At 44.2% G+C, this 21,021-nt stretch overlaps 1 protein-coding gene across 1 annotated transcript; it reads right to left on the reverse strand.

Annotated features, from left to right (window-relative positions):
- Nucleotides 1-1,447: 1,447 nt before the first annotated feature.
- On the reverse strand, nucleotides 1,448-20,498 carry LRRC47 (leucine rich repeat containing 47). Its single transcript, XM_084651665.1, has 7 exons — nucleotides 19,804-20,498; nucleotides 18,503-18,964; nucleotides 15,400-15,516; nucleotides 7,276-7,391; nucleotides 6,216-6,318; nucleotides 4,686-4,775; nucleotides 1,448-2,391 (listed from the first exon to the last, which is right to left on the reverse strand). Exons 1-7 carry the CDS (start codon nucleotides 20,458-20,460, stop codon nucleotides 2,149-2,151), a joined length of 1,788 nt encoding a protein of 595 aa, XP_084507791.1. The 5' UTR covers nucleotides 20,461-20,498; the 3' UTR covers nucleotides 1,448-2,148.
- Between the last annotated feature and the right edge of the window lie 523 nt (nucleotides 20,499-21,021).

A 21,021-nucleotide genomic window follows, 5' to 3' on the forward strand; every position in this document is an offset into this window, starting at 1 on the left:
TTACAGGGCTCCCGTGGAGGTGCTTCTCCAGTAAGGAAAAGGCACCAGAACTTGCCTACATGCACCTCTCTTCTCCCTTCCCTCCCACCCCAGCAATACTTGCAGCTGTGGAAGTGGACATTTCTGAACTGCAGAAAGTGTTTCCGTAAGAACAGGACAGGTTAAAGTAGGGCTCGAGTAGGACACAATAGCTCCTCAAATACAAGCACAATACAGATAACAGTGTAGCACTAGCCTTAATGGAGAGAAAGCGGGTTTAGTAGTATGGCTGTTCTCTTAAGTTGGACTGTGATTGGAGAGAGTACTGAGGTCCCTGAACTCCATGTTCAAGAACTAGTAATGGAGAAAACTCTACTGTAAATATGCAGAGTTTTGTAAAGGACTGCCCTAGCCTAGCACGTATTTAATAGCACACTGCAGGAGTTCCTTCATGCTCTCGCAGGAACACTCGAAGCTATGTCAGATAACGTAGACCACTTCTTTGCAAAGCTTCTAGTGTAGTTTCATGGGGTGTATACATGTAAAGAAAAAAACCTCATAAGTAAACTGAAGGCAAGTTCGAACTGCTCTCAAAACAACACAGAAACCCTTATTTAACTAAAGACTGGCTTACTGGAAGTATCTCCAAGATCCAGCTGTTTAGTACACAGGTGTACCTCTGGCAGGTTACAGGACTTGAAACACAGAAACACTAAGGACAACACTGACCGTGATTACAGACACCATCACTTCAGTTTTCCCATCCATTATGAAGATCTCAGCAAAATTCAGTGTGTTTTATAGAACAGTGAGTAGTTCAACTACGTAGACAGAGCTTGACTCCACGAGAAAATACAGTTTACATGTCATCCAACAGTATGGAACTATTAGCATGTCTGCCGTTACCGAGTTAGTAGCTGGGATGCAAGACCATCCCACACACAAAGAGTGCAAGGAAGTTGTTCGTTTCTCCATTAAAGTTACCTGGCTACTTCAAAAAAGCTTTTAGTTATTTCACCCAGTGCATTCCATCGATACTGAGTGTGCTCATGAGACATTCCACCCCCTGAGTCACCCTTGGGAAGCAGCTCTCTCTGTGCTGCAGGGTTAAGGGAGAGTTTGCACAGCACAAGGGGGAACATCAATGCTTTTGCAAACAACAGACCTCAAATGCAGGCGTGTAGTATAAACTCTGAGCAAACTCAATAGGCAGCTAATGTAATGGTTTGGGACGGTTCAATGGTGGCTAATACTTCAGTGTGAATGGATTATAGCTTCAAAATGCAGCATGACCGATAAACACCTCCTGAAGTGGCTTGCTGGTGCTTTGGTGAGCAAGAGAAGCAGTATCACACCTATAGCAATATGGTGGTGTAACTATCACATGAAAGGTTCACAACTGAAATTTTAAAAAATGTTTGGCTGTACTTAGACTGACGAGTTTAAAAAACCACAAGAGGTTACGGGGTTTGCAGTGATTCAGGTTTAGTTCCATATGAACACATTACAAAGCAGAGTTGCATCAAGAAAAATAAGACCCAAATCATGATAATCAGCAATAGCTTTAACTCTCCACATCATCTTTTTATGGTATATTAGACAGCCAATGTCTTTAGTACCAGTAGATGGGATATATCCTTGTTGGTCAGTTTTTGTGTTATCTATTAATTTACTCATTAAGTCACAAAATAGGTTTCCACATTAATTCACATGAACAAAACAAAAAACAGGCTTATAAAAAGATTGATTTTTGGGGAGCGGGCAATTTCATAAACTGGTATTTTGTTTCAAAGCATCTTAGAACAGCTCAATGTTATTTCAACTTCCAAGGTCACCATATCTATAAATTACAACTAGATGGGATAAGAATAATCCTGAGCACAAAATATGTGAAATACTTAGATCCCAAGTTTAGCATTTAAAGACTGATTCACATCTCTAACCAGTTATAACATTGGGACTTTATTACTAAGACAGGAAAGAATGTAGTATTCCTTGCCATAGTAGGATCAAATTATCAGAGTTATGCACCCAAAAGGAGGGCACTTTACATGTTTCTTAAAGACAGAGGAGTCTAAATAATTTAATTTTACCATATACAAACTCTGTATTTGTAAAATACGCAAAAAAATTCAAAATCAAAGCATTTTACAAGAACCTTGATGGCTGTTAACGAATTACAGTTAAAAGAGATGAGACCAGAATTAGGTCAGTTTTAGATGGATACAGTACTTTTAAGTTCCCATCCATGTCCACAACGTGAACCTGCTCCACTGTTAATGGAGAATTCTCTTGCTCTGCATTTTGGCTGGGATTTGAATTCACTGGTTCAGAAATCATGTCCGATTCAGCATCAGACACAGATTCTTCCTCCTTATTCTCTAAAGTGAATTTGTTGAGTTCTGCCATTTTCTGATTAGGAAACAAAAAGGAATCAAAGATATCAATGTACATGGTGAATGCAGTGGATGGCCTATGAATTGCTTAAAGAATTTCCAGTAAGAAGGCCTGAGCTTTACATACTACTGAGGGACTGATATAAATGGAAGCTTTCAGTAATCATTTAAGCATTTTTTTAAAAAGAAACTTACAGCTCAATATACAGGTTAGTGAATTCTATCTGAAAACCTTATTTTCTTCTGCTATTCTTGTCCTCCAATTCTAGAGGAGCAGGTTTACAAATCAGGCTTTGCAGCCCAGCACTTCGATTCTAAATGAAAAGAACCTGCTCCAGTGTCACTACTGAGGACTCTGCTTTCAACTTATTTTAAATTGTCCTCATTCCTGCCCTGTATCAACTATCCAAGTGTCACTGAACTTGGACTTCAGAACATGCTAATGACAGTTCATTAATGAAGTGTAAGAGAGGAACTAGGGGGTAAAGCATCCATCAGACACCCTGGACTGTGGGACCTGCACATGAACAAAACTGCAACCTGTCACAACAAAGTGTCAAAGAGGTCGAAGTGGGGAATCTCCCAGTCTTGAAAAATTAGGATGACTATATCTGGCCAGAGAGACCATTTGTGATGACTGGTGAAAGATCTGTTCAATCTGCCAGCCTATTCTGGAGACCTGGATGGTGGGAGGCTTGGAAGTGAATTGTATTGGCAATACAAAACTCCCAAAGCAGTATTGCTTCTTGGCACAGAAGAGTCAACCCAGCCCATCCTTGTCTGTTCACGTAGATCATCACGGCTGTGTCGTCCGTGAGAACTAATAAACGTAGTTTTTTCCCCATACATATGGGTTTATGGAAGATAGAGCTTGTCAGCCTAACTTCACTTTTTTTTGGATGAGGTTACAAGTTTGGTTGATCAAGGTAATGCGTTGATGTGATATAATTAGACCTTTGTGAGGCGTCTGACTTGGTACCGCATGTTTTGATTAAAAAATTAGAAGGATATAAAATGACCATAGCACACATTAAATGGATTAAAAACAAGGCTAACTGATAAATCTCAAAATGTAACTGTAAACAGGAATAATCATCGAGTGGGTCTGTTTCCAGGAGGGTATCGCAGCGATCAGTTCTTGGCCTTAAGCTATTCAACATTTTTATCAATGCCCTGGAAGAAACTGTAAAATCCGCACTGATAACCTTTGCAGAGGACACAAAATTTGGGGGAGTGGTAAACAAAGAAGAAGACAGGTCACTGATTCAGAGTGATCTGGATTGCTTGGTAAACTGGGCACAAGCAAGCACGATGCATTTTGACAGAGCTAACTGTAAATGTATTCATCTACAAAATCAATGTAGACCAAACTTGTAGAATGTAAAACTATATTCTGGGAAGCAGCGACTCCGAAAAAGATTTGGGGGTCATGGTGGATAATCAGCTGAATATGAGCTTCCAGTCTAATTCTGTGGCCAAAAGAGCAAATGCAATCCTGGGATGCATAAAGAAGGGAATCTCGAGTAGGAATAGAGAGTTATTTTACCTCTCTACTTGGCAGTGGTGCGACCACTGCAGGAATACTGTGTTCAGTTCTAGTGAGGGTTCAGAGAAGGGCCACAAGAACAATTAAAGGATCAGAAAACATGTGTTATAGTGACAACTCAAAGAGCTCAATCTGTTTCTCTTAACAAAGAGATTGGGGGGGGGGGGAAGCTAATTACAGTTTAAGTACCTAAATGGGAACAAATATTTAACAATGGGCTCTTCAACCTAGCAGAAAAAGGTGTAATACGATCCAATAGCTGGAAGTTGAAGCTAGACCCATTCAGACTGGAAATAAAGTGTACATTTTTAACAGTGAGAGTAATTAACCACTGGGACAGCTTACCAAGGGTTGTGGTAAATTCTCCATCACTGACAATTTTAAAATCCAGATTGGATGTTTTTCTGAAAAGCTCTACTCTATGGATTATTTTGGGGGAAGTTCTCTGGCCCTTGTTATACAGGAGGTCAGATTAGATGACCACAATGGCTCCTTCTAGCCTTGGAGCCTATGAATCTATACAGAGATAGGCATGTCCAGTAGGCAGTAATGCATCTGAAATCCATTGACACTTCCTGATTAAGTGGCATAGTCACAGGCAATAAAGTTACCAATAAATGTTCATAGTAACATGCAATAAAGACAAAATTATAAACAATAAAGGGAGAAATTAAGCTCCATGTACCTCTCTATTCCAACTTGGTTCTCTTATTCAGGGAACACACAAAGAACAAGCTATAGATTTAGCTTATTGGAATACTTACTAGAATGAGGGTGTCCATGACGTCTTTGCATATCTGGAGGCTGGTGCCGCTCGTCACTTCCAGAAATAGATCACAAGTGTTTTTTCTAATCTAAAAAGTATTCCAGAGGGACTCAGAAAAGGGAAGGCTGAATTGTATTACAATGAAATAGAAACTAGTGTGCACAGCTCCATAATCACACTGGTGCATTTGTTTCTCAAAGAATATTTCAGCTATTATTTGAAAAGCATCCAAGTGCTTAAGTAACGACATGTGAATCCTGCTAACTTCATGAAGGAAGAACTGTAGGTTTGCACGTCTCCGGCCAAAACATCGTACCTTTGGAACGGCTTGCTACAGAGTACGGTTTCTCAGCCTGTGGGTCGCCATCCAAATATCAGGTGGCCAGGATTTCTCAAAGGCTATGTCTGCACTATGAGCCAAGGGCATGATGCCCTTGTTTGTGAACACATACTCGCGCTAGCTGTATACATAGCAGACCACCCACGACAGCATGGGGAGTGACAGCGGCCGCACGGCTCAGCCATGCGGACTATGTACCTACTGGGCTCAGCATGGCTTAGCTGGGGCTCTGCTGCCACTGCCTGTGCGATGATGGCTACACTCTTATTTCTACTCAGCTAGTTTGATGACACCTAGTGCAAGTCTATGTACACGACCCGGGGAAAACACACCCCTAGCTCATGGTGTAGATGTAGCCAAATAGTCGAGTGGGAGGCCTGGGAGGGGAGGGGAAGGGTGGCCAAATCCTGCCCTTGGGGAGATGGGAGGCCCTGGGTGGGACAGGAAAGGGAGGCTGCAGAGCCTCCCCCACACTCATCCCACAGCAGTGACGCCTACAACTCCAGTCCTGCAGGGCTGGCTGGGCTCGTGTTACTACCTGCTGCATGGGGGAGTCACAGCACCACTCAGGTTTGGCTCAGCCACTCCTCCATCATGACGACAGGCTGCCAGCCAGGCCAAATGTGAGTGAGTAACCCTACGACCCCAGAGGTTACCACACCCAGAGTGAGGAGCCAAGCCCAGCCAGCCCCACAGGACAGGCACCACTGCTATGGTATGCAGAGTGTTCTTTTTCAGTACTTAGTACAGTAACGTGCATTATATAATCTAGGTAAAAAAAATATTTAGTAAGGCAGATTTTTCTTCTCTGCAGGAAAGCTATGCACTGGGTTGCTACAGGCCATCAAGGTTAACAAATGGCTCCTGAGCCCAGAAAGGTTAAGCAGCACTGCTAAATAGCTTAATGTAATTTTGACATTCAGCATTAAAAACGCATAGTTTGACTTCAAATTCATTTTAAAAAATCTAGTGCTTTTAATGTATAAACTTTAGATCTTAAAAGTTCAGATTCTAAACTCACTCATGAATTTCAATGGAGACTTGAACATATGGTAAGATCAGGAGCATTTATTCCACAACACCTGAGTATCTCCTGACAAGGAGAGGATTGAAGTGATTTAGTTTTGAAGCCTGGCCCACTTCCACTATCGTTGAGACTTGGATATAAGTGGATTGAAACTTTTGTACCTTTGTTCTCTCACTGTTAGTGATTGGTGGGAAAGAAATCACAACACCCTCAGCATCTACTAGACAAGGATAGTTCTCTTTCCCATCCAGTAATTGAAGGTACCTGTCAAGGGAAAAAAAAAAAAGGTGAAGATAACGGAAAGAGATCAGGCAACAATAAATAAGACAGTTAGAAGAGTGGGAAAATGGAGGTTATGTGTTTCTGATCCAACACACAGAAAAATGTAACTACGGCATCATGACAACAACTGCACGGCCTGCACTAAATGTGAGTAATGAAGCAATAATCATGAAGCACTTTGAAGTTAAAGTAATATTCCGATTGCCAAAGTGAGCAAACACGTTCTTAATGCTTTTACTGCACCCGGTGCTCAAAATATAGCAACATTTTGAGCTTGTTTTACTGATGCTACAAGCTCATATGCTTAAATTTAAGTCTCATTACCCGTCTCCACCACTTACAAAAATATGCAATCCCCACTTTGTTTACCTGGTCGGTTTCCCCAAAACATGCATGATGATGGACATGTGAGATGATCCCAAAACAAACGGGATGGGAAGGGTGATGTGTCGTTTTCCTTCAAATTAGATGTAGTCACTTAAAGGTTTCAGCTCCTTACAAGCTGTTCCAGTGACAGAATTTTGGACATTTCACATAAGCAAACTTATTGTGCTTACATTTATATTCAGCTCCCCTCCAATTTCCCTCCTCTCAAACATCTGCTGTCTTTCGGCACAATTTATATTGTAGTAATGGTGACAACTTCCAAATTAACTCTTGGTATAATTGGAGGCCCAACAACATGTCACTCAACCACACTGTACTCAGTACTGTTCTTTGAAAATTTCCCCCCAACCCTTCTTCCGCCCCCTCCCCTCCTCTAGATTTTCAGGAGCTCATGTTAAATGCATATGCACCCTGTTACCATTAGATGTTGCCTTTCATAACTAAGCACAAAGGGCAAATCTGCAGTTACGATACTGTTGCTTTTCATGTGATCTTAAATTGGCCAAAATGTGTCTGATCAATTTGAAAAAAGCTGTGCATTAATACACTGACTTGTGCAGTCCAGAAACATTTTGACGCTTCTTCTGTTTTCTTTGTTCCTCAGCCTCTAACTGCAACTGACGGACAAGATCCTTTGCCTTGATCTCCTTCCGACCCAGTGGCATTACCTGTATCAGAGAGAAAGCAAATACTTAAAGCTAAGAGTCATTCAATTGACGTCAGGACTATCTGAGCTAGTTCATAAGAGCTAAAGCAATAAAAAATGGGGAGATAACACTTAACTGAAAGTTCTGCATAACTTTAATTCTTTTGCTTGGAACATAGACAATGGGGGATTTTATGAAACATTTGTGACACTTCATTCTTTAAAAACATCCTACATATTCAGGCATGTTTAAACTCCCTGCCCAGACTCTTGTTTGTGTTATCACACCAAAGGGACATTCCTATTAATTATGGTATGTTCTTGAGTTTTGAACACCATGTTTATTTTAGAATTGAGTGAACAGGAGACATTCAAGAATAAAAAGCTTAACCCAAGATACATATCTTAGAACCATGGCTCACCCAAAGACTTTCCAGTGCTCTGGACTATTTTAGAAGAAAAAACTGAATAGTTTTAGTATTAACTCTTATGCCCTAGAGGCCTAATTTGTGATGTGTATATCTCAGATTTTACATTACTATAGATTAAGCTCTACAGCTCTTTATTCTGCAGAGTTTAGAAAACTCCCCTGCCCCAATTAGTGCTGCTGAAATCTCTTCTAGTTGTTCTAAGTTTTATCAAGGGTGGCTGGTGCTACATGCTCAAGCAGTGATTATGGTTCCTCACTATTTGATCAACTCTGCAATCCGCGTTCTCATTGGTGCTAAAAACAGACTGGAGCAAAGCAAGACTCGGAGGGAACAGCAGGATGGAAAACAGGGGTAGAAAAATAATCATTTAAAAAAACAAAAACCTTTTTATTTAACTTTACACGTTGCTAGTTCTTTGCCTTCTTTAGTCTTTGTTTTGTACTTCTCTTTAGTTTATTAATTGCTTGCAGAACTTCAGATTTTACATAGAGATTTCTTTCCAAGAACCATCACACTTAAAATGCTCATCTGTGCAGAAAAAACAAGTCCAGAACCTCCTAACATCCACAAACTCAAACAGAAAATGGCTACGCAAATAGCCATTGCTCTATTTACAACCAACACCTTCTGATAGATTGTACTTCCACAAGTCAAGAAAGCTGAAATGCTTCAAACAGGCTATACTCCTACATCAGGGTTCAGTTTGAAGTCAATGGGACTTGCATTCCCAAGTCACTTTGGTGATTCTGAAAATTCCACCCAGAGGTACTCACACAGGGGCTTTGGAGCCTAACTTTAGGCTCCTATATTTTAGCTTGTACATATAAAATTCACAATCATTTTGGTATTGTATTGAAAATCTAAACTTCTTGTGGTTAGCACTGAAGCAAGCCGTTTAAAATGACAAAGATGATTATTCTACTCAGAGAAAAATATTTAACAATACAATTTTAGCCCCAGATTCTGCAAACACTTGATTTTAAGCACACTGAAATCAATGGGACTATTAGTGAGTGAAGTTACGTACCCACTTGAGTGTTTGCAGGATCAAGACCTTAGTTCTCAATGTTTTATTTTGCCTATAGCAGTTACATAAAACTGAAAGAAGATACTGAACCATCCTCATTTATAATCCAGCACAACTGTTTTTCAATCTAAAATTGCAATGGACAAAATCTAAAATTCATTTTACAAAGCCTCAACGTGATTTAAAATAGTTATTTGTATTTGTTTTAGATCAAGTAATTTAAATTATGACAATGATTTAGATGCCTTTATTTTAATCACTCCATCCTGGAAATACTCCTGAACAGCTGGGAGGAGAGGGTATGGAGCACAGCTGTGTCAAACTGGAGCACACGCACTATGGTTTATTTCTAATGAGCAAATAACCCCCACTTCACCACTCTGCCTCCCCCCCCACCTTTAAAAAAAATTAAAAAAAAAGCCAGTCAACTGCTCTCCTATTGTATTAATGGAATTAGGAGGACACTTTTTTAGGTGCATCTCAAAGGCTATTCCCATAGCTTGGTCAGCAATTCGTGGTAACTGCAGAAAAAATATAGCATTGTCTCATACTGTGAAGAACTACCCCACAATTTGGATTCTGGTCCCTTTAGAATCATGATGCTGTGGGCAACTGAATTTGAAGATCCAACAAAATCTTTCACCTGTGATCTAAGGAAATAATTGGACCAAAGTCTCCAGAAGTGAAAGAAGTGTGCATTAGCCTACTGTATTTTGTGACTATTCACGCACAATAACTTGTAGTAAACATGTCTGTCTAACTAGCAAGCAAGCAGAGTCAGGTAGTCAGATGTCCACATTCTAGTATTTGCACCTGCAATTAAGGCCACAAGAGAGGCAATTTTTCAACATCAGGTGGTGAACATGAAGTTCAGGATTTATTTGTGATCCCTTGGCCAAAGTCCACACCTGCAACATTTTTTCTAATTTCAATTATATATTAAAGACTTGGCTCCTGGATTCTACTGCTGGCTGGTAGTGTTTGCTAGGAGTTAAATATATCCTGTGGAGTGGGTTCTCAGAAAGCCTTGTTTGATCAGGGATTACTTTGTGGGCTGCATGGTTTAAATCAGAGATGCTTTGCCATCTGGAATATTAAAAGTAAACAAAACCAAAGATTAGTAACATTTCATCAGGAAGTACAGTTAAAAGTGTTTTTGCCTTGGGCAACAGGTAGGTAAGTTTACTACAGCCTGTCAGTTCCTTTGTAGCAAGAGACAAGTACTGGGCTTGTTCCAAGTAATTTCTAGCTTCGTATGGCCTCAGTCCATAAGAGGGCAACTGTTGGAGGACTGAACCTCATCAGTATATGATTAAATGCTTTAGACAAAATGCATTAACTACTAACATTTGCCTGCACTCCTATAGAGCTTGAGAAATGAACAGAAATGCCTTGATTGCATTATTAGTGATGAAAACGAAGGCAGTCTGCATCTAAGGCCTGGTCTACACTATGAGTTTATGTCAGATTTAGCAGCATTAAATCTGAATTAACCCTGCACCCATCTACACAACGAAGCCATTTTTTCGACATAAAGGGCTCTTAAAACCGATTTTTGTACTCCTCCCCAAGGAGGGGATTAGCGCTGAAATCGACATCGCCGTTTCGAATTAGGGTTAGTGTGGACGCAATCTGAAGGTATTGGCCTCTGGGAGCTATCCCACAGTGCACCATTGTGACCACTCTGGACAGCACTCTCAACTCAGATGTACTGGCCAGGTGTACAGGAAAAGCCCCAGGAACTTTTGAATCTCATTTCCTGTTTGGCCAGGTGAGCTCATCAGCACAGGTGACCATGCAGTCCCAGAATCGAGAAAGAGCTCCAGCATGGACTGAACAGGAGGTACTGGATCTGATCGCTGTATGGGGAGAGGAATCCGTGCTAACAGAACTACGTTCCAAAAGACGAAATGCCAAAACATCTCAGAGGCCAGGAGGGACAGAGGCTACATCAGGGACGCAACACAGTGCCGCGTGAATCTTAAAGAGCTCAGATAAGCGTACCAGAAAACCAAAGAATCAAACAGACGCTCCGGAACAGAGCCCCAGACATGCCACTTCTATGCTGAGCTGCATGCAATTCTAGGGGGGGCCGCCACCACTACCCCTCCCCTGTCCATGGACTCCGAGGATGGGATACTCTCCGCCATGGCTGAGGATTTTGCAGATGGGGAAGATGAGAAGGATGACGAGCTTGAGGACAGCACACAGCACACCATTTTCCCTGACAGCCAGGATCTTTTTATCACCCTGACTGAAATACCCTCCCAACCCAATGAAGCTGGAGAAGGGACCTCTGGTGAGTGTACCTTTTAAAATACAATACAGGTTATAAAAGCAAGCTTTTTTTAATGATTAAGTAGCCATGAGGACTTGGGATGCATTCGTGGCCAGTATTGCTACTGGAAAAGTCTGTTAACGTGTCTGGGGATGGAGTGGAAATCTTCCGGGGACATCTCCATGAAGCTCTCCTGGAGGTTCTCTAAAAGCCTTTGCAGAAGGTTTCTGGGGACAGCAGCCTTATTCCATCCTCCATGGTAGGACACTTTTCCATGCCATGCTAGTAGCAAGTAATCTGGTATCATTGCATGACAAAGCCTGGCAGCGTATGGTCCAGGTGTTTGCTGGCATTCACGCAACATCCGTTCTTTATCTCTGTGTTATCCTCAGGAGAGAGTGATATCGTTCATGCTAACCTGGTTGAAATGGGGGAGTTTGATTAAGGGGACATTCAGAGGTGCCTGTTCCTACTGGGCTGTTTGTCTGTGGCTAAAAAGAAATCCTCCCTGCAGTTAGCCACGCAGTGGGAGAGGGGGGCCTTTGGCGCTGAGCTGTTTGCTTTTGGCTAGCAGGGATCTTCCTTTCCCGGCCATCCCATGTTGACGTTGATGAAATGTCCCTTGTGATCCATCAGTGCTTGGAGAACCATTGAAAAGTACCCCTTGCGGTTTATGTACTTGGCGGCTTGGTGCTCCGGTGCCAAGATAGGGATATGGGTTCCGTCTATAGCCCCACCACAGTTAGGGAATCCCATTGCAGCAAAGCCATCCACTAGGACCTGCACATTTCCCAGGGTCACTACCCTTGACATCAGCAGATCACTGATTGCGTTGGCTACTTGCATCACAGCAACCCCCACAGTAGATTTGCCCACTCCAAATTGATTCCCGACCGACTGGTAGCTGTCTGGTGTTGCAAGCTTCCACAGGGCTATTGCCACTCGCTTGTGAACTGTGAGGGCTGCTCTCATCTTGGTATTCTTGCGCTTCAGGGCAGGGGAAAGCAAGTCACAAAGTTCCATGAAAGTGCCGTTACGCACGCAAAAGTTTCGGAGCCACTGGGAATCATCTCAGACCTGCAACACTCTGTGGTCCCACCACTCTGTGCTTGTTTCCCGGGCCCAGAATTGGCATTCCATGGCATGAGCCTGCCCCATTAAACACCATGATCTCCAAATTGTGGGGGAATGTGGTTTTAGAGAAAAGTGTGTTCAGGGCCTCATCACCGCATTGCCATCGCCTCCTCGCCTGGTTTTTCAGGTGCTGGTTCTGCATACACTGCACGATAATGTGCAAGGTGTTTGCAATGGTCATAACTGCTGGGGTGAGCTGAACGGGCTCCATGCTTGCTATGCTATGGCTTCTGCTCCTGCTCAGGCAATCCAGGGAAAAGGGCGCGAAACGATTGTTTGCCGTTGCTCTGGCGGAGGGAGGGGAGACGGACAACATGGCTTACAGGATTGGCTTACAGGGAATTAAAATCAACAAAGGGGGTGGCTTTGCAAGAAACAAAGTGGCCCCCTCAAGGACAGAACTCAAAACTGGGTTTAGCAGGCAGTTGATTTCACGGTGGGAGGGAGGAGAAAAGGAGTACAAAACAAATCTGGTCTATTTCTTGTTTTGATCCACTTCATCTGTCTTTATACATCTTGCTGGCAGCAGACTGTGCAGTACGACCGCTGGCCATCGTCATCTCCTGGGTGCTCGGCAGAAGACGGTGCAGTATGACGGCTGGCCATCGTCTTCTGCTGGCTGCATGTTAAAAAAAGACAGTGCACTGCCAGTAGGACTGAATCGCCATGAGACGAAACTTAAAAGGGAAATGACCTGGCTGAGTCACTCCCATGTTTGCCCAAGTGCCCCGACCTCATCGAGGTCGGTTAAAAGAGCACCCTGGACTACGTCAACGACGGCTACCAGTCATACTGCACTGTCTGCTGCCAAAAGGCAATGAACTGCTGCTGTGTAGCAATGCAGTACCGCGTCTGCCAGCACCCAGGAGACGTACGGTGACAGTGAGCTGAGCGGGGCTCCATGCTTGCCGTGGAACGGCGTCTGCACAGGTAACTCAAAAAAAAAGGTGCAAAAAGACGGTCTGCCCTTGCTTTCACGGAGGGGAGGGAGGGAACGGGGGCCTGACGATATGCACCCAGAACCACCCACGACAATGTTTTAGCCCCATCAGGCACTGGGATTTCTACCCAGAATTCAAACGGGTGGTGGAGACTGCAGGAACTGTGGGATAGCCACCCACAGTGCAACGCTCCGGAAGTCGACGGTTGCCTCGGTACTGTGGACACACTCCGCCGACTACATGCACTTAGAGCATTGTGTGGGAACACACACAATCGACTGTATAAAAATGCTTTCTACAAAACCGACTTCTATAAATTCGACCTAATTTCGTACTGTAGACAAGGCCAAAGAGATCTAGCCAACCAAAGTGAGGTCATGGACCATGCTTCAGGACTCTATAGCTCCTGAACCTTAAGCACTCCTGCCTGGTTTGCAATCACAGCATCTAGAATTGAAAAAGCTTTAGTGCCACTGAAAATTTCTTCTGGCTCCCACTGTGCGGATGTGATGAGTTAAGAGACCTACTCTTCTCTTCATGACAACACATTGCCTACTAGCAACAACAAGAGATGCACAAACACTGACAGAACTGTGTGTTCAAAGAGTGCAGCTATTTCTGATAGAATATCCAAGTTTAATATTGAGTTATGTTTTACATAACCTTCTTTCCAATGTTCACCTGAATTTCCTGTCAGGAGGCTAGCTTGCCCATGATTAATAAGAAGAAACCAAGAACTGGAGAGACAGACAGACAGACAGACAATCTAGTTTTTAGCACTGCAAATGAACCGGAACACTCGAGTACACATCTCTGTTGGAACACAAATTGATGTGGACCAGACTGACTTCTACTCTAAGCATGCAGTGTTACTGTTTGAAATGGCTCATTACAAATGAATTACTGCAGGAGCACCCAGAGCTTAGTTTTACATCCAAACTCTGGAGAGAGCCTGCAGATTCACTAACTGGACACCATACCATCTTGGAGAAGAAACATTACTTTTAGCCCATGTAACAAAATACACGATATTCTGAGTGTTTTTCAAGTGTAGGACCTCGAACATAAAATGGTTTTCTACTATTTGTTACTGTAGAAAAATTTATTTTGCCAGATTTATTCAGCCCTGAAACCTAATTTCTTTTGAACATGAATTACCCTCAGTGGTAAAAGCTGCCTTTGAAAAGACTGGCACAGATGACATCTAATTAATCTGAAAGCAACAAGCCCATCAACCATCACAAAGACTGGCATAATCATCTTGCTATTATCATACACTGAATGAGGATAACTACAGTACACAGCAGAAGCCATTCTTGGGCAATCCCTGGATAAACTGCAGACCTGGAAATGAAGTACATAGCCTTGCTGATTAGACTGTGTGCAGAATGAAGAAATGAACAATACAGAGTCGCTCTCAAAATCCACACTATTCAGACTTCCCTGTTTAATTAGAACGATTAAGTTAGTGAGTTCACTGACTTCCTCTTACAATGGCAATTCAGGGTTTCCTGATCAGCATGTTAAAGTAACATTTTGTAACGTGGATTTAAGTTTCATATCAAGTTTAGCTTAAGAGGTTGGTATACTAATGGGTTGTAAATGATTAAATTATCTGGGAGTGTGGCAATAAAACTGCCAGAGAGAAAGAATTGGTGAACAGAGCCTGAATTTGGTTCAGCTGATCAGCTTATAGATTGCTGCCCATCACTCCCGGTACATTCACGTGAATGAACACCTGCTATGCTGCACAACACTCCAAGTATATCCTAACATTTTATGGACTTCCACTGAACATTAACTTAGCAACAGCTCAACACAAATGAGAGGACCAGCAGTGAAACTGTTAACAGGGAAACACCAAGACCTCTGTCACCCTAAGCAAAATGCGTAACATGCAAGATCAAAATGCTCTTTATGGAGAAAAAACATTTTGGACTGCTTTACCTGTTTGAATTTTTAAGGTATTCAACTAGTACTAGGGGTTCTGTAACTATTAGTAAATCAGATACTTTGATAAACGTTCACATTCTGAAGGATATTTGAACAGCGAGGAGTTTTCTGAGCCTGATTTAGATAGGGGTTGGCACACTTTCTGAACTTAACCTCCTGGTTCCAGTTAAATTTTCTTATTTCTTTAGCGTGCAAAATAGCATCTTCCCATTTCTGTACCACTCCAAAATTTGATAAAGCAACAGAAAAAAGGTTATTTATCCTACCTTTAATTCATTAGGTGGCTGAGCATCATACAGCAGGGGCCCTTTGATCAGCTGCAGGTCATGTGTGGCAATGGTTGCTGCTGTTCGTTTCTCACAGATGTCGTCATGAAGTTTGATCTAACAAAATGTGCAGGACACAGAAATATGAAGTTACCAGCCAATGTCCTTCAGCATTCCTATACCATTACCAACTTCAACCTTACTCTAAGTTGTCTTATTAAACTAGTCCCTTAGCCTCAAAACATTTTTGCCCCTCCCCCCATCAATTTTGTCTTTTTCCATTTGACAAGCCTTTGCTTCCCCCTCTGTTGGATCAGGCTGAAAGCAATAGTTCTCTTTACTTGTTCACCAAAGAGTAATTCACCACTGTCCACATGGCACTGGAAGGAATGCTTGTTAATTTGCTGATTATAATTACGCTCTGTAGCATTGGATTGAAATGGATAGATGTTGGTAAACTATTTCAACTGACATACTGAAATTGACGGGAAAAAAAAACACTAACAGTCAATGGGAGCGCAGCCTCCCTGCCTTGCACCTACAAGGACTTGGTGTCACCATCCATGTGGCAGTGCAGGGAGCCCTCTGCAGCCCTCTGCCAGGCCCTGCTCTCACCAACTGGTAGTGCTGGGGATCCCTATTCTGCCATACCAGGACAAGAGCATTCCTTACCCCTTTTGCCTGCAGGGATTCAATGTCACCAGCCCAGAGAGCCCTCTGCAGCTCTGCCGTCACAGCCCCACCCACTCACCAGCCAGGCATGTAGAAGCCATCCCTGTGCAGGAACTGTTCAGCAGCAACCTGGGGTCAGGGACTCTGCTCTACCAGGCCAGGCCCACAGCCTTCCCAGCACCTTGTACCCTTGGTCCCTTTGACCATACAGGGAGTCCCCTGTATTCCCCTACTGTCAGTGCTGCCCTAACCCCAAATCTAACCCCTGCTTAATTTCCAGCAACTGTAAAAATTAAGGATACATTTATACTGCAAAAAACCCTCGCAGCAGCAAGCCTCAAAGCCCATGTCAATGACTTGGGCTCATTCTATAGGACTATAAATAGCAGTGTAGACATTGGGTTTGGGTTGGAGCCTGGGCTTTGACACCTGGTGAGTGGGGTGGATCTCAAAGACAGGGCTCCAGCCTGAGGAAGAACATTTACACTGCTATTTTTATCCCCATATGTGAGCCTGGGTGAACTCAGACATGCTGTTATGGGTGGGGTTTTTTGTATTTTTTTTTTTAACCCTTAAAAAAAACACCAAACACACTGTTGAAATTAGAGAAAAAACATCAATTTCTGCCAAGCCTAATTATAATGCAGAAACAGAAGAGAGGAGTTCAGACTGTTTTGCTGGTTCCATAAAAATGGAGACTTAAAAACAAAACACAATTAGGGAGCAGATAAAATGCTTCTATTTAGACATTTAGCATATCAATTACACACAGAAGCAAGAGGAACTTCCCTCCAGCTTACAATGCTAAGGTAGGTCAAATTTTGCACCGCACCACTTGTTTTTCTTCCAGAATAATCTTCCCCATCCTCCACTCTCTCCTCCCCACCCCTAAATCCCATACTTATTTACTATACAAGTAAAGAAACTGAGTATTCAAAGGTGCTTATTACCACATATATGGCAAAGCTAGCAAACCCGTGAAAAGAAACTGATCCAATCTCAACAAGGTGTTTTGGGGAAAACACTCCACTGCAGCCTGCAACTTCAAATGCAATTGTTATGCATAATATTTTGAAAGATTGTGCATTTGTAAGCATCAATTACTGTATGGGACCAAAGTTGTGCTTTTTGGGTGATCTATCCCACTAATTCTCCGTTTTCCATTAGGAAATGTGTAGCACAGCCCAAGTCAACTAAGGTAGAAAAAACTACAGATGCACAAGGACCTGCACATTTGAGAAAAGCAATCATTTGCCCTCTAGTGGACAAGGTGACTAATGTACCAGTTAGGAAATTTTTTCAAACATACCACCTTCAAGTCTGAAAACTAGAGTACAAACATGTGCCGTTAGTATGGCTTAATACAGTTTTAAAGCCACATATGGCATTTAAAACTAGACTGGACAAAGCACTGAAGAACAGTTGTAGGAAACTACCAGTCCAGCACCAGAGAAAAAAAACATTATAATCTAACTCAGTGATACTCAGACTGAAGCTCATAAGCTGCAAGTGGCTCTTTAGTGTGTATTCTGTGGTTATTTGCAGCACATATTAAAACACTGAGGGATTTAATTATTAATCAGTCTAAGTTCTTAACCAATAAGGATGCTTGCATTATGTTAACAACCAATTGTAGTTGATAAAATAATATAATCTATATATTAGATATTCTCACACCAATATATAAACTAAATATTTCCTGTCATACTATTGAAATATGACTATATAGTACTATAGTGAATGAAACAATGAATTCACACTACTGTGACTCTTTTGGGCAATGTTGATCATTGATTTGGCTCCTGAGCCACTGAGGTCTGACTATCACAGATGGAAACAATCTTTGCCGACTCTAATTTTAACATGGATTCACAGTTATCCTTCATTCCCAGAACATAATGTATATGGCAAAGCTACAAGGATCTTTTAAACTGGTAGAGGAAATCTGTGCGCTTATGTGGCACCCTCCACAATAGTATTTCAGCTTCCAACACCTTTTTAATAAAGAAAGCTTTGAAATTTGCAGTAGATCACGCGATTTAGTGCAAACTGGGGCAGAAATCTGATAGGAAAGCAAACTGTACATAAAGGAATAGATGCAAGTTGTTTTGTACTGTTATATTGCAATCTAAAGTCACCCAGAATTTAAAAACATCAATGTTCATCATAACAACTGATCAGTTACTTCCTTGGTTGGGAAAAGCTCTCTCTCCCTCCCCCCCTCAAAAAACTAAACTTATGTTCTTACAGAGAAGCTGTCCTCGAGGTTTATGCCTATGTGCAATAGCTTCTTTAGTCACTCTGTTTTCTCTTTAATGGAGTCTATACCCAGGAACAGACTGTTCCTAACTCTGTTCATTTGGAATGGGAGTAAAATGATATAACTGAAAACGCATTCACAAAAGTTCTAGCCTAATCCTTCAATAATTACCTGTGCAGAAAGAAATCTCTTCAAGGCATTTCCTTGCTTCAAATTCATTCCCTTCACCACACAGCCAACAATGTATGGCCGAACTTCTTTTATATTTGGACTAACTTTAACTACCACTGGAGCTGGATTTTCTGCAATGTGCAGAATCTTGATCATCAGTTTATTCACCTCTTCCAGCTTGTCTTGTTCCCCATCTCCACTATCCTTTTTCTGGCGTTTATCCCTCTTTTTTTTTTTACTTTCCTCTTTATCAAAGTTGTCTGGCTTCCCTTTTCCTTTGCCACCTCCTCGGCCTCCAACCCGCAAGTACTCCAGGATGGATTTTGTCTGGCAGCTATTGACCATTTTCTCCAGCCGCTTGTCTTTCAGTTTGTTCCCTCTGAAGTTGACCTCCTTTAATTTAGGGCAGTCAGCAACCTCAACAGGGATTTCTGATAACTCATTATTGGAAACATCCAGGATCTGAGGGAGGAAAAGCATTTACAAAGTTAGACTGGCTGCTTCTAAAAAGCTTGAGCTTCACTCACCCTTGGCATGCTGTTTGCTCAGAAGGCAGCTAGATGCACAAGGTAAGGCATGGCATAAAATATCTACATGAAGAGATTCCATAACACCAGGTTGAAAATGCTTGAAATTTAAATCAGTTATTTTTTCCCCCCCAAAAAAGAAAAGGTAATTTGTTTTAGCTAACACTAGAACCAGGATATGCCATTCTATCAATGCACCATTACATAGTTCATGAACTCTGCCAGTTCCTCTATACAACACCCACTACTTTTAGAACTGGTAATGTAGCCGAATCCAACATATCAACCTTTTCCCATGAAGGTCTAATTACCACCCATGTTGACAACTCTCAAGTCATGCCATATTTGTGACTTTCTTAAAGCCCCAGTATCCAGGATCAATTTAGTGAGAATCTCATCTTCCATTAAAAAAGTTTCTAGACCTCTTGGTTGTGGAAAAAAAGCTCGATAACCTGAACCAAATGAAACCTAAAGGCTCAGAAACTAGAAAGCAAATAAAATGAAGCCCAAATGGGTTGTCTGTTAAAATCACTTTTTTTAAAGTGCCTAACTTATGCTATTTGTACACTGGGGTTGGCAAAACAGCATCCCTCCCTTCCCACAGAGCTCCAGCATCACCCCCATTCCAACCCACAGGAAACTACCTGCAATGTCCTGTGGGGTCCCAGCCCCTCAACCCCTTCTCCGCCCACCGTATGGGGGGCCCAACCTCACACCCCCAAGGGGTAGCCAGTCTCTTTGCCCAGCCCCTTCTCCTCACCCTCCCCCCCTGACCTTGAGGGCCGGCAGGTTGGCGATGGTAGAGCCCAGCTCCTGCAGCCCGTTGTCGGCTGCCTCCAGCTGGCTGAGCAGCGGGAGGAGGCTGGAGGCGCCCGGGGGCAGGAGGCCGCCGGGCAGGGCGCTCAGGCGGTTCCCGGAGAGCAGCAGGGTCTGGAGCTGGGGGGCGGCCCGGGCCAAGCCCGGCCCCAGCTCCCGGAGCCGGTTCCCGGTGAGGTTCAAGCTCCGCAGCTGGGGGAAGGCGGGGGGCCCCCCCGGAGCGCAGGGCCCGGCCGGGCCCAGGGCTCCCCCCAGCGCCGCGGGCAGCGTCTCCAGCCCGTTGCCGGACAGGTCCAGCAGCCGCAGGGCCGGCAGGGGGCCTCCCAGCCCCGGGCCCTCCGGAGCGCCCAGCCCCGCCGGGCCCAGCCCGTTGCCGCGCAGCACCAGGGTGTGCAGGGCCGGCAGCGCCGCCGCCAGCCCCGGGCCCAGCTCCCGCAGCGCCCCGCAGCCGCTCAGCTCCAGCGCCTGCAGCAGCGGCAGGGCCAGGAGCCGCGGGGGCAGGCGGCCGCCCCCCGCCCGGATGCGGGCCTCCACCGCCGCGCCGGGGAGAACCAGCTCCCGGCGCCGCTCCCGCTCCGCGGCCTCCAGCTCCGGCCAAGCGGCCGGGTCCGCCATGCTGCCCGCCGACCCCGCCCTTCCGGGTCACGGCAGTGCTTCCGGGGGCGGCGCTGGCCCGGGCTTGGGCGTCTCACCATAGAGACATAGAGACCATAGAGAGCGGCCCGGCGGGAGCGTGCCGCGCCACACCCGGCACTGCCATAGAGCGAGGGGCCGCCGGAGAGGCTAGAGGGTCCCGTTGCCATTTCAAAGGCAGGGCGGTGGGCCTGGCTGCCATAGAGAGCAGCCCAAAGGGAGGCTAGAGTGTCCCACCAGCCTTCCCCTCAGCGCCGACCTGCCCGGAGGCCGCTTGCAGCGCTGGGCGTCTCCGGCCCCGGCTGAGGGTGTATCTGCGGGGCCGCCGCGGCAGCGGCGCCATGGTAGCACAGAGGGCCGCCAGTTCCGGTGGGGTGACTCCCTGGGGGCTCCGTCCCATGCCACCAGCTTTAAAATGAAGGTATTAATCTTTCACTCCTGGCGGCCCCCGGGCAGTCCTGGAGGGTTGGCAACCCCGTGTAACAGCGGCCCCGGGCCCTGCGGCCGCGGGTGTCCGTCGGTGGTGCCCTCACAGCCGCTCCC

The sequence above is a fragment of the Lepidochelys olivacea genome (genome assembly GCF_965140295.1).
Source record: "Lepidochelys olivacea isolate rLepOli2 genome assembly, chromosome: 18".
Classification (NCBI taxonomy): Eukaryota; Metazoa; Chordata; order Testudines; family Cheloniidae; genus Lepidochelys; species Lepidochelys olivacea.

Coding starts and splice junctions, on each gene's coding strand:
- LRRC47 (XM_084651665.1), bottom strand. CDS start 20,460: ATGGCGGACCCGGCCGCTTGGCCGGAGCTGGAGGCCGCGGAGCGGGAG. Junction 7,392..15,399: donor AGCCACCTAATGAATTAAAG/GTAGGATAAATA, acceptor TCTCTGATACAG/GTAATGCCACTGGGTCGGAA. Junction 4,776..6,215: donor CTAACAGTGAGAGAACAAAG/GTACAAAAGTTT, acceptor AATACTTTTTAG/ATTAGAAAAAACACTTGTGA.